Raw genomic sequence first — 14,218 nt, forward strand, 5'->3', positions numbered from 1 at the left:
ATCATATTCAAAACTTGTAAAATTTACTATCAAATACCTATTTAAAACATATTGTAAGTCATTAAGATTATGAAGTGTTATTCTTTAGTTGTATCTGCTGTTCGAAACTCATCTAGAGACATCTATTCTTTATTGATTGTTTACGTTTAGGCACAGTTCGGTGAATATTGGTATCTTTTTCGCCGGCTGGTTGGGCATTGGTAAGATTTATTTACTTAGCATTCTATTTGGTTTTAAAGATTTATTTTAAAACGATGTTTTCATGTCAGATTTTAAAATACAGACACATTCAAAATAAAATTTACACAGCTAAATGTCTGTGAAGTTTCTTTTTTGTTTACATATTTTTTTTCTCTTGTTGCATTATGTTTGTTGGCTATCATTTCAAATATTGTATAAAATTGTGCTAATACAAGTTTCAATGTGATATTTTGATATGATTGTAAATCTTGAAATGTGAACATATGGTGAAAGTCTGAAATTATGTTAATGAGGATGTCAATTGTCAGTATACACTACAGTCTATACAGGGTGAAAGAGATTCTAAAACAATTCTCAAAATGGCATACCACGTTAAAAAGAGTACACAGAATGACGTTGCAGAAGATTATTCCTAAAGTAATGAGTCTCAGTTTGTAGGCTCCTGCATTGTTTAGAGGTTAAGACGATGTGTGCTTTCCTGAAGGTCCTGGGTTAGCACTGTGGGTTAGATTCTGACTTGGTGCTGGAGCTTTCGGGTCGATCCGGCCCCACGTCGATCCGGCCCCAATAAAAAATATATTTATAAGGAATAAAAATAAAGATATATATTAATTGTAATTCATAAATGTTTATGATTTTTTTTATTATAATGTAAAAGGTGTACAGTGTACTGTAAAAAAAACAAAGGCCTTTGAAAAAATATTTTCTTTAGATGAGCATAAGAAAACTAGGTTGATTATGTTCTTATTACAAGTTTTCAAGATTGAGTATAATTATATTAAAACGTATATAAAAGAATTCAGACATCAACCTGTATGTATATATATATGTTAGATAAATAATTCATTTCCTATTATACAAAAAGGGTTCTGATCTTCTATCTACAATATACTAGAAGTAAAAAAAAATATGAAAGTTTCACCTTAGTGAAAGATGATGATGTCGAAATCGTTATATTTTTGTGTTTCGCCAACTTGAAATGTCTATGATTGTCTATGTAATGAAATAACTCAGTGATATTTGCATGGATGGCACGGTTAACTATTCGATACATGGGTGTAAAATGGCAACTTCATTCCTCTTGTGTTTGTGTTACTTCCACTTTTTATCAAAATGTGTGATCTGCTTATTGATTTGTGCACAACCCGAAGATTAAATCTCCAGCCCGAGGTAGATAAATTGACTTTAAATGCGCAATGCATACTGCTATTACAAAAATTTCATGTACTACAATCAACGGTTGTTGCAGGTTTCATTTAGGACAAAGTTCAAGGTAATCAGTAAGGTATCTATTTCCCGAAACGTAGACTTTTTTTTGCGGAAAGGTAGACTTATTTTTGCGGAAATGTAAAACGCCGAATGTAATCCAATACGTCTTTTATCTTGTGTTATAACAAATAGCTACATACACAACGGTACATGCCGATCCCCAAGCTGATACATACAAATTTTGTATTTCTTTTAAGTTCTTAAAATTCTCAAATTGAGAAATGTTGTTTAATTTGCCTAGTCCTTTCTATAAAAGATAAGACAGAATGCGTTTGTTTTTAATATCATGTGCAATGGCTTTTCCTTGTGTGTTATGGGACCAACATGTGCATTTAGTGTCATTGGTTTGTTATTTTCTTGCAATAAAGACATGAAAGAATAATGGATACTCATATTACTTTTTTTTTTTTTTTTAATTACACACAACTATTCAAAGTATTGTCAATTTTAAGAAAAATAAATTGACTATATTCGATATTACAAAAGAAAAACAAGTGTAACATGTGTTATAGAAGCCTCTGATGTTACTTGAAAAAAATACAATTAGTTATTATTATATAAACACCAAACAAATTAAGATCAAACTACAAAGACCATGTTGATAACGTAACTTTAATTAATCAAGATTTGATTGAATTAAGTGATTACGATTGGCATTACCTTAGTTCACAATCATCAGACAATTATTGAATAAACAAACCAATTATAGACTAATGATTTGGTTAAACAAGACATTAATAATGAGTTAAATTTTTACGGTTCCATTGGACTGTAAATATTTATTTAGATACTCTGTGTGAGAAGTAAATAAAATAAAAATCGCCATGACATTCAACGTCAAATATCTTCACATTTTAAAATATCATTGGAGCTGCTGTACAAATAGACACAATAACTATAGTTATACTAAACCAGAGACATATATACACATATATGTGTATATATGTCTCTGACTAAACTAACACTCAGTTTCATATCGATTTAAAATAGTTCTTTAACTGGTACTTCAATACTTCGCTTACCTGTTGTCATCCATCATCGACACTTTTTGCAAATTCCGTTTATACAGTTCAAATTTGTCACAAATTCCTCCATATAGTGAATATAGTTTATTCATATTTTATTATGGGGCCGGATCGACTTGGGGCCGGATCGACGTGGGCCGGAACGACTTGGGCCGGATCGACTTTGGGCCGTTTTGACTTGGGGCCGGATCGGTTTGAGGCCGGAACGACCGGATACCGTGCTGGAGATTGGAAGGTGAATTTTCATCCTCCCACACATCTCTCTGGTACCTAGATGGGAGGTTAAGGTAAAATTGGGGGCCTTCAAAGGTCAAAGTTACCCAAGACTTTGACCTGGAGGCAAATTAAATCTGCTAAAACATGTACATACATTTTGTACATCATACATGTAAACATCTCTGGATTTTGTCTGTTTCCGCTGAGCAGTTTGTGGTTCTCTCTGAGCACTACTGTGCCTGTCACATAATAATAGACCGAAGTGTCCGAGCACTCTCTTTGTGTTGTGAAGGGAATTGTCTTTGTAAATATTGTTGTAAATACATTGTAGATATAAGAAGATGTGGTATGATCATGAGTGCCAATGAGACAACTCTCCATCCAAGTCACAATTTATAAAAGTAAACCATTATAGGTCAAGGTACACTACCGTCTTCAACACAGAGTCTTGACTCACACCAAACAGCAAGCTGTGATTACATGCTTGTTATGAGCCCTATGATTAGGAAATAAAATATCTTTATCTTATTATCTTTATCTTTATAAGGGGCTCCAAAAAATAACTAGTGTAAAACCATTCAAACGGGGAAAACCAACGGTCTAATCTATATAAAAAACAAAAAACGAGAAACACTTATGAACCATATAAACATAAACGACAACTACTGAACATCTTAATATGTATGTATGTACATAAAATTGAGAAAAGAAATGGTTAATATGTCATAGAGACAGCAACCTGACCAAAAACCAGATAACAGCCAAAGTCCGTAATGGGTCTTCAAATTGCAGCGAGAAAATCCCGGGCCTCATTTGGCCCCTAAATACAAATGTAAATACTTGCATGTACATTTATGTTACTTTCACATCTCCATAAATCTCAGAAGGGAATGTACTCCGATTCCATTGTATCCTCACAGCTATAGTGGGTAGCTTAGATTAACAGGAATCTACTAATACAAATGTAAACTGACAACTAATAGTGTTTGGTGAAAGGTGCTTTATTATAATAATGCATTCAAATATAGTTATACCAAGCATGGTATCAATAAGCTATGTGTATAATGAACAAAGTTTCAATATGAAGCACCTGAACCCCAAATTTTATGTGGGTAATAATAATAAAAGTAATTAGAAAAATTAACAATAAAAATATTAATTAAAAAAAAAAAATACATCCACTACATAATGAAAAGTGGCTGGAACATGCTCTTTTCCTTAAAACCACATGGTAATATAAACCAGGATGAAGTATCAAAGGGAAGCAATCTCATACAAGGCGTTATCAATTAGGTACAATGAGAGTTGGCTCCTATTGTACACCATTGTACTTAAAAACATACAATGAGTACAAATTTGATATATACTATGCTACATTGTAGGTGATTATTTTGTTCTTTTCCTTATACATGTATATGCATATGTCCCTTGTGGTAATTACATATGTTCTTGTTCTTGTTCTATACTATATATTAGGTACAAAATGTAATATGTCCATTTTTCTTCTTCAGATAAACAGATATGGAAAGGTTTGACAAGGAACCAGAGCAGGGAGGGAGAATGTGCTGGTTTACTGCACTGGTTCTAGCTGTACAGATACTAGGACTATCAGCAGTAATTATTGTGGCTGTATGGATGGGACACTTCAGGGGCGGATTTGCCTGGCAAAGTGATCCAGCAAAGGAATTTAATTTCCATCCAGTGTTCATGGTGATTGGAATGATCTTTCTTTATAGTGATGGCAAGTGTAATTTTTATACAGTGACAGTGTGCAACAAAAATGCACAGCTGCCAATTGTAATTTAAGTAGCATTATGTATTGCAAGTATAGTATCAACTTTTTATTTGTTAAAAAACAATCTGCAGTCCTCTGGAAAATACATTTTCACCTCTTTTTTTTTTTGTATCTGTTTACAAGTTTCAGTAACCATGTAACCTCAAGTTTCCAAAATATTTTACAGAAACACCAAATAAAAAAATGATGGTGCTTTCAAACACCTAAGATATATGTTTATGAACCAGAGATTTTTTACTACAATGAAATATAGGATTCATTTCCTGCAACTGTCAAATTTAAGGGAATATTTTTTCAACCCTTTTTCATATGCAACCAGATACATGAGATATGACATACTATGATTTGGTGATATTACACTTAAAAAGTAACACTTTAACAATATTAATCCTTGCACTAAGAGAAACAATATTATACAGAAAATATAAAGAGTAGCAGCTCAGGTTTTCATGCTTCTTGACCATCATGACCATTAAAATAGTTTTAGAATGTCAATGATATTTTTCTTTTTCAGGTATTCTTGCTTACAGAGTATTCCGTAACATGAAGAAGCTGTACATCAAGATTCTCCATGGAATGATACATCTTGGAGCCCTGATATTTTCTGCTGTTGGTCTAAAGGCAGTATTTGACTCTCACAACCTAGCCAAAAATCCTATACCAAACATGTACAGTCTCCATAGCTGGATGGGCATTATAACTGTTGTGTTGTTTGGACTACAGGTAAAGGACCATTATAACTGTTGTGTTGTTTGGACTACAGGTAAAGGACCATTTTAACTTTTGTCCTGTTTGGACTACAGGTTAAGGACCATTATAACTGTTGTGTTATTTGGACTACAGGTAAACGAACATTTTAACTGTTGTCCTGTTTGAACTACAGTTAAAGGACCATTATAACTGTTGTGTTGTTTAGACTCCAGGTAAAGGACAATTATAACTGTTTTTTTGGACTCCAGGTAAAGGACCATGATAACTGTTGTGTTGTTTGGACTACAGGTAAAAGACCATTTTAACTGTTGTGTTGTTTGGACTCCAGGTAAAGGACCATTATAACTGTTTTGTTTGGACTACAGGTAAAGGACCATTATAACTGTTGTTTTGTTTGGACTCCAGGTAAACTGTTGTGTTGTTTGGACTCCTGGTAAACTGTTGTATTTTTTGGACTCCAGGTAAAGGACCATTATAACTGTTGTGTTGTTTGGACTACAGGTAAAGGACTATTATAACTGTTGTGTTGTTTGGACTCCTGGTAAACTGTTGTATTTTTTGGACTCCAGGTAAAGGACCATTATAACTGTTGTGTTGTTTGGACTCCTGGTAAACTGTTGTATTTTTTGGACTCCAGGTAAAGGACCATTATAACTGTTGTGTTGTTTGGACTACAGTTAAAGGACCATTATAACTTTTGTGTTGTTTGGACTGTACAGGTAAAGGACCATTATAACTGTTGTGTTGTTTGGACTACAGGTAAAGGACCATTATAACTGTTGTGTTTTTTTGGAATACAGATAAAGAACCATTATAACTGTTGTGTTGTTTGGACTACAGGTAAAGGACCATTATAACTGTTGTGTTGTTTGGAATACAGATAAAGAACCATTATAACTGTTGTGTTGTTTAGACTGCAGGTAAAGGACCATTATAACTGTTGTGTTGTTTAGACTACAGGTTAATGACCATCATAACTTGTAAAAAATCACTGGTCCAGTCTTTTTTCTAGTTCAAAAAGTATTGTTTGTACACTTAATACTTGCATGATTATTTTATTTTCAGTTGCAAATATTTCATGCACATTCACAAGCACACGAAATATGTTCATCAGTTGATATCATATGGTTTGAGATTTACATGGACATTGAGAAGGGGGAGATAATTGTGTATGCAAGTTACCAACAATAACAGGTGTTAAATGCGAATTTGTTTATACATTTTACATGTAGTTAAAACTTGACAACAGTACTACCATTAATTCATATGTTTTTGACACAGTTGTAGAATAATATATGTTAACAAAAATTTCAGTTTCTAAATGTATAAATCATTGTTTTTATTTCAGTGGTTAAGTGGACTAACATCCTTCCTGTTTCCTGGTCTTAGTATGGGTCTGAAGAAACAGTACATGCCTCATCATGTGTTCTGGGGTATTGCCATTCTAACAATGGCTGGGGCCACAGCACTCATGGGAATAACAGAAAAAGCTCTCTTCATGATGAAAACGTTTCCAGAGAATGGAAGTAAAATACCTGTGTTGTAAGTTTTAGTGAAATAATTATAGGTCAAACAGTCAGAGGTTATATCATTGCACAATGTTGCCAGGACATGTAAGCCTGAGTATCTGTCCATCCTGGGTCTTCTTAGGTTCTTTACAAAGAGAATGATAGAGTTGTCTGATACTTATATTGTTTGGTTAAACTAAAGCTAAAGGTTGCATATTGAAAATGCCTGAATTTTAATTATTTTGAGAGGAGAAATATCAACATCAGATGAGTACTCAGTAAAGAAACGGATAACAAAAAGGATGTTTCTCAGAGTACACAATCACATAGCCCAAATAAACATTTGATTTAGAAGGTGATGATACCATGCATGGCAATATGATGATCATGTAATGTTATTTATTCCAGAGACTATTCACACAAACCACCAGAGGGAATTCTAATGAATTGTTTAGGAATCGTGATTGTTACCCTGATTGCATTGGTGATCTACATAGTAACGAGACCAGAGTACAAACGTGAGCCGTCACCAGACGAGGAACATATAGAACTAGTTAACTGACTGGGATTATCTGTCCCTGGATTGGTCATTAGGAAATGTTGTAAGAGAAACTGTATATGGCTGCTGATAGCTATTATTACAGGGTTAATTCTTTTTCTTTAATATAAAATAATTCTGTGTGTATATTTTATCTGACAATGTGTGATGGTACATGTTTGGTGCTATGGTAACCTGATCATAAATTTATTTTACTTTCTACTCAAAAATAGTATCAATAATAGGCTACACATATAAAATAAAAAGTGGACTGTTTAGGAAATTTGCAACATTTAAAAATCAATATTAGACATTTCATGTATAAAAGTCCTTATCCTGACAGAACATGACCTTTTTTATCAATCAAATATGCAGTTCTATTGTATTATTTTAAAAGTGGCTCTACTTCAAGGATCTTATATGTGTCAGGGGACCAAATGACCCAATAGGACCTGAAAAGAATAGACTAATTCATTAGTTACAGATCATTTGGTTGAAAATTAAAATATCATTATTGATACAAGCTACTGTCATTCTTTATTTTATCCCATATTATATCAAGGGTCAAATATATGTCTAAAGTATGGTATTTTGACTAGAATTTACAATTATGTATTTCACTATCTCATTCGTGTCATTCTGCCCATTATATCCAATAAACCAATGCATTTATAATGAACAAGACTTTTTATAAAAATAAAGATTGATAGGGTGTCAAGCATTTTTAAACACCCCTTGGTTAGGAATATCTGATATTAGTAAGATCCTTATCTAGATAAATCAATTAATTCTATGTAAATGTGTAATACAGTATTTTCCATGATGTTGACATTGAATATTGAAGCCAACATGTTTGACTAACTGTATAAAGAATGACCAGTCCAAGGGTTTAAATGGAATATAACTATAGATTAAAAAATAGAAATCTATTTTTGTTGCATGTTGTGTAATATATTTTTGTATGTGATAAAGTTTCACTATATTGTCATGATTTTATTTACATAATATTCTACAGAAATCTTATTATGTTTATACTTATACAATAACACACTTCATAATACACAATAATATATTGTAGAGAGTAAACAGTAGTTGAAAAAAAGTTTCAATTTTAGCTGATACTGAAAGAAAAATAAGTTTTATAAGATGGGTTTAAAAGTGATCTATTTAATTATAATAACATTTATATATATGTAGTATATAATTGTCTCTGCTGCACTGCATTTTCTCAAACATTGCATTATTCCAATATTTACAAACATCTATTATTCTCATCAAACTCAAGGTGATATCAAAAGATTCTAAAGTTTCTATAGTCTGTTTGAGTTCTATAAGTCTTAAAAACAAATTATTACTAACCAAATGTGGTGGCTGAATTTGCATCTTTTTCTTTTTATTTAACAAACTCAGACATTTTTTGGCTAGAACTTTTATTCAAAAGATTTCACTTGGGTATCTTTTCACCATCCAACCTATAAGGAGTGACACTTTATGGTCACAACTGTATACTTGTGGTCAATAAATGACTGATATTACATTTGTATAAAATTTGTAAACAGAAGCTTGACCAGTTCCTGTCTTTCATTTCATTTAAGTCATAACTTAGTAGTTTAATTTGTAAATAAATGTTTACCTTAGCTGTAATGGTAATAGTCATTGTTTTAATTACTTGAGCATAATCTAAAAACGAACCGTCAGAGCTATACATTCTTAAGTATAATTCCTTTTTTTTTCATTGATTTATTATCACATGAGCTGTGACTCTTCATCATTTCATAAAATTCAGGCATTTAGAACAGAAACAACATGCAGGACCACAAAGTAATAGGTTTTTGTTTTATCTTTTTCCAATCAAGATTCTGTGACAAATGTATTGCTACTGCATTTATAAGATGTTGATTTTGAACTAGTTATCTCAAATGACATCATGCATCTATATTTCAAAGTCCTTAGCTATTGTATAAACCACATGGAAAAAAGAATTTATTGTATAATGTTGATAAATAGAGTTAAAGTTGAAGATCCTTCAAACAAAACTGGCTGTCAATCTTTTGTAATTTTGTTAAGTTCCTTTCATGTAAGTTTAAGTCTTGGAAGGTTACACAAAGCATTCCTTTCCAATGTTTATGACATCATTACCTACTTTTGATATAACTATATCTAAATTGTATAAAACAGTATTACAGTATGAGTTTCTGTTATTGAAATTCAATAGACAACACCTCTCTTTATGATGAATTACAATTTTTCCTTTAATTCTCTAAGTGTATGTAGTTATCTACAATATGTTATCAATAAACTTTCTTATTGTGCAATATTTCATAGTTTGTTTTAAGAACTGCATCTTTTTGTTTTCATATTAGCATGCATGTATTTTATGTAAACACTGTCACTAGGTTAAAAAGTTTACTTTGTACTATACTTCTAAACAAAAAGGAGCAGTGCTGTGTGTGAAAAATTAGTGAGAAAATTATATTTCCATCTTATTTACATGTAAACACAAGAAGGGAATTAATATAAAAGCCAATATTATATATGTAAATCTTTCTTTTTTTTTACTCTGTCCATAAACAAAGTGATTTTACTGCCAAATTAGAAAAAATATATTCAATTTGAAAATATTAGATTGTAATAGATTGTGTATTTTCATATACATTTTTAGCTTTTATCATCACAAATAATCATGGAGATAATATTAATAGATTATCGTGGGTCATCTCAATGATTCAGCAAAAGTGAGAAAAGCAGTCGAGTTGAGATGAACAATGGTAATCTGTTTGTTGCTATTTTACCTATGACGACGTTGATGCTGACTTATCTCTATACCAATGTTATTCGGTTTGTTGAGAAATAAAGATATATATGTTTACAGTGACAACGGCAAGTGCACCCTAAGTGTATAGTAATAGTTTTTATAATCCAAGGCATAGATTACCTTAGCCGTATTTGGCACAACTTTTTGGAATTTTGGGTCCTCAATGCTCTTCAACTTTATACTTGTTTGGCTTTCTAACTATTTTAATCTGAGCCTCACTGATGAGCCTTATGTAAACGAAACGTGCATGTGGCGTATCAAAATGATAAGCCTGCTACCTTTTATATCTGTCACACTGTTAAATATCTTACAGTAAAAAAAATCAGATTCCAGTTATATTTTGGCATGTAGACTGTAAATATGAATACAGTGGATGGGTATTTTATGGAAATGGTTCAGCAAACATTTGGATGGATTTTTGTGTATAGTTAAAATAAAGTGTCTTAGTCATGCAATAACTCATGTAAAATTTAACCAGATTATGAAAATACTTTGTATGAATATAACTTATATTAATATCATAGATGAAACAGTGTTAAGTCTACCCAGTGGGTATACAATAAAGGGATATAGTAAGAAAACTATGAATTTTAAAACCTTTCCATATGTTAATGTGCTTTTTAAGCCAAAAATAGGAAATATTTCATATATGAGAGGCTGTGAAATTGGTCAAATGTGATACATGTTACATGCATTAATGCGCTAGGCAGGGCTATGATTGTTTGTGTATAACAATATCATATGTTGTTGATTTATTTTGGGGGTATTTATTTGTATGACAGTTATTTGTTGGGATTTTGATTTTTTTAGGTAAATCTTAAGCTCATTACATTTATCATTTAATGTCATTCCATATATTTTTTGTTACTGTTATGATATTAAAATATAACTGTTGTTATTATATATTGTGATGCATGCATGTCAATAAACTTTAAAAAAAAATCTTAACTCACCTTTTTGTTAGTATTTACAGTCTATAGGATTTTCTCCCTGCATTGAAGTCCTAATGGATGCCTTCGACTGTTATCTGCTCTTTGGACGAGTTTTTGTCTCTGACATATTCCTCATTTCCATTCTCTATCTTATTTGATCGGAACTGCTCGATTATGATTATTTTCAAGCAATTTTAATGTAGTGTTATTATAAATTATACTGAACTGTGTAAGTGTTTCCACAATCAATGATTGAGGATGTGACTTATTTGGAATGTTGGGTCCTCAATGCTCTTTAACTTTGTACATTGTTTGGCTTTATAACCTTTTTGATCTGAGTGTCACTGACAATTCTTATGTAGACGAAATGCGCGTCTGGCATATTAAATTATAATCCTGGTACCTTTGATAACTATTGACACCACTGGGTCGATGCCACTGTTGGTGGACGTTTCGTCCCGAGGGTATCACCAGCCCAGTAGTCAGCACTTCGGTGTTGACATGAATATCAATTATATGGTAATTTCTATAAATTTCCTCTTACAAAACTTTGCGTTTTTCGAAAACTAAGGATTTTCTTATCCAGGAGTACATTACCATAGCCGTATTTGGCACAACTTTTTGGGGAATTTTGGGTTCTCAATGAACTTAAACTTTGTACATTATTTGGCGTTATAACTTTTTTTTATCTGAGCGTCACTGATGAGTCTTATTTAGACGAAACACGGGCGTATTAAATTAAAACCCTGGTACCTTTGATAACTATTAAGGAACAAACCAAATGTATTTGGTATCCATTCACAGTATGATAGAAAACATCACATTGCATAGAGAAATAATTGGAACAAGGGGTGTCATTCAATGTAACACCCAGTCAATGTCATGTCTGATTAAAAAGACTACTATAAGGTTGAGAAGATAGGGTGAATTGCCATATCAACAAGATAATGACATCTTATTTGATTAACTCATAACTTAATACTTTTGGGGAAAGCACTGCCTTTGTTCCTTTAATGTCCTACTACCTTTTCCTTAAGTAGATTTGGGGACAACACTGTTTTGGTTTCTTGAGATGTTTGAAAGCCTCTTCTTTGGCAGTAGTAGGAGCCAGCACTCACTCTGTTCCTTTTGATGTGTTTCAGCTTCTTTCTGAAGTAGATTTGGGGAAAGCACTGTCTCTGATTCTTGGGCTGCTTGACAGCATGAACATAAACCTCTTAAGAAGTCTTTGTGCAAATACTGCCTCACTCCTTTTGGGGTGTATGCAAGCCACGACTCACTCCGTACTTACTGTTTGAAATGGATAAAACGGGAAAAAGCTCTCAAAACATCTTTGGACTCTTTTTTTAATTCAGTAATAAACATTGTCGATGTACATATTCAATATTTTAAAGAACATTTTACTCTTAACAATAACCACAACAAACCTATTTCTCGTATCAAACATAAACTAAAAGAACTAGCCAAGGAATTTGTTTTTGTCCCGGCCGATAAAGCTGCTAATGATATTATTATTGTTTGACGTAAATTTTATATTGAGGTTCTACAAAAAGAAATCACCAATTCACCAACATTCCAACTGACTTCATTTTCAGAAAACGACATCTGTAACAAACATAAACTTTTAGCTACCGCTTTACAAGCAGAACCAAAAACAATGAAAGCCCCAACTATGTATTGGCTTCCGAAACTACACAAAACACCTTACAAATATAGATTTATTTCGTCTTCAGGCCATTATTCCACTACTAAATTATCTATTCTTCTTACCAGTACACTTGGTACAATCAAAAACCTGATAATAAATTGTTCAAATAAGGCCTTCGAAAATAGTTGAATTAATTACTTTTGGAGTGTCAAAAACTCGTTGGAAGTACTTGATAAATTGCATGCTTATATTGGTGATTTTGAATCTGTTCAAAGTTTTGATTTTTCTACCCTATATACCACATTGCCTCACATTCTCATTAAGAAAAATTCACAAGCCTAATTAAATGGGCATTTAAAAAGTCAGAATGTGAATATATATGTTCAAACTCTTTTAGGTCATTTTTTAGTAGCAATAAACAAAAAAACTATGTCAATTGGACATGCTTTGATACTATATCTGCCCTTGAATTTTTACTAGATAACATTTTTGTTCGCTTTGGAGATTCCGTATATCGTCAGGTTATCGGAATTCCAATGGGGACTAACTGTGCACCACTTATTGCGGACCTGTTTTGTATTGCTATGAGTTACAATTTATACAAAAATCAGCAAAGACCCATCGAAACAACATCTGATACACAAATTTAATAATACTTTTAGATATTTGGATGATAGTTTAGTTCTCAATAATGACGTCTTCAGTATGTATACTAAAGAAATTTATCCTGTTGAACTTACTTTAAAGAAAGCTAATACTAACAATGACCACTGCCCTTTCCTCGATCTTGATATATATATCATTAGCGGAAAGCTTAATACTAAAATTTATGATAAAAGAGATGATTTCTCATTTCCTATCGTTAATTATCCATTTTTAGATGGTGACGTTCCCTTGTCACTATCTTACGGTGTTTATATATCTCAACTTGTACGATTCGCTCGTGTATGTAACAATGTTTTAGATTTTAACGAGAGAAATTTCTGTATTACTGAAAAATTATTACACCAGGGTTTTCGATATCACAAACTAGTCAAAACATTTACTTAATTTTATCATCGGTATAAGGACATCATTCGTAAATATAGCTCAACATGCAGACTTCTTATACGTTCAGGTATTTCATATCCAATATTTTATGGAAATATTCTTTATAAAGCACAAAAATGTCAGTATTCACCTCAGAAGCTTACAAGACCTTTAAATAGACTTATTAAGAAGGGATACATATAGTTACGATACTGTTGTCAGGTCATTAAAGATTGCATATTTTGGCGTTAATATTGATTCACTTATAGGGTCTTTGCATCGGAACTAAACACATTTATTATTAATAAACCAGGTGTTGGCATGACACGGGTTATGTTCTTCTCATATATGTTATGATGGTATGATACTAAACACCTCACGGGGAGGATTGTGTCTGGTATTCATATGATGAAGACATAATTTTTCAATCAGTTTGATTGAAGTCCGGAGCTGGCATGTCAGTTAACTGCTAGAAGTCTGATGTTATTCATGTATTATTGTCATTTTGTTTATTTTCTTTGGTTACATCTT

General features: G+C 32.1%; 1 protein-coding gene across 1 annotated transcript; it reads left to right on the forward strand.

Annotated features, from left to right (window-relative positions):
• Positions 1–105: 105 nt before the first annotated feature.
• On the forward strand, positions 106–11,026 carry LOC143065386 (transmembrane ascorbate-dependent reductase CYB561-like). Its single transcript, XM_076238930.1, has 5 exons — positions 106–200; positions 4,223–4,452; positions 5,021–5,229; positions 6,566–6,759; positions 7,134–11,026. The coding sequence occupies exons 2-5, from the start codon at positions 4,233–4,235 to the stop codon at positions 7,285–7,287; spliced, it is 777 nt and encodes a 258-aa protein (XP_076095045.1). The 5' UTR covers positions 106–200; positions 4,223–4,232; the 3' UTR covers positions 7,288–11,026.
• The last annotated feature ends 3,192 nt before the right edge of the window (positions 11,027–14,218 follow it).

This window comes from Mytilus galloprovincialis, chromosome 2, assembly GCF_965363235.1.
Source record: "Mytilus galloprovincialis chromosome 2, xbMytGall1.hap1.1, whole genome shotgun sequence".
Taxonomy (NCBI): domain Eukaryota; kingdom Metazoa; phylum Mollusca; class Bivalvia; order Mytilida; family Mytilidae; genus Mytilus; species Mytilus galloprovincialis.

Coding starts and splice junctions, on each gene's coding strand:
- LOC143065386 (XM_076238930.1), top strand. CDS start 4,233: ATGGAAAGGTTTGACAAGGAACCAGAGCAGGGAGGGAGAATGTGCTGG. Junction 5,230..6,565: donor TTGTGTTGTTTGGACTACAG/GTAAAGGACCAT, acceptor TTTTTATTTCAG/TGGTTAAGTGGACTAACATC. Junction 6,760..7,133: donor GGAAGTAAAATACCTGTGTT/GTAAGTTTTAGT, acceptor TATTTATTCCAG/AGACTATTCACACAAACCAC.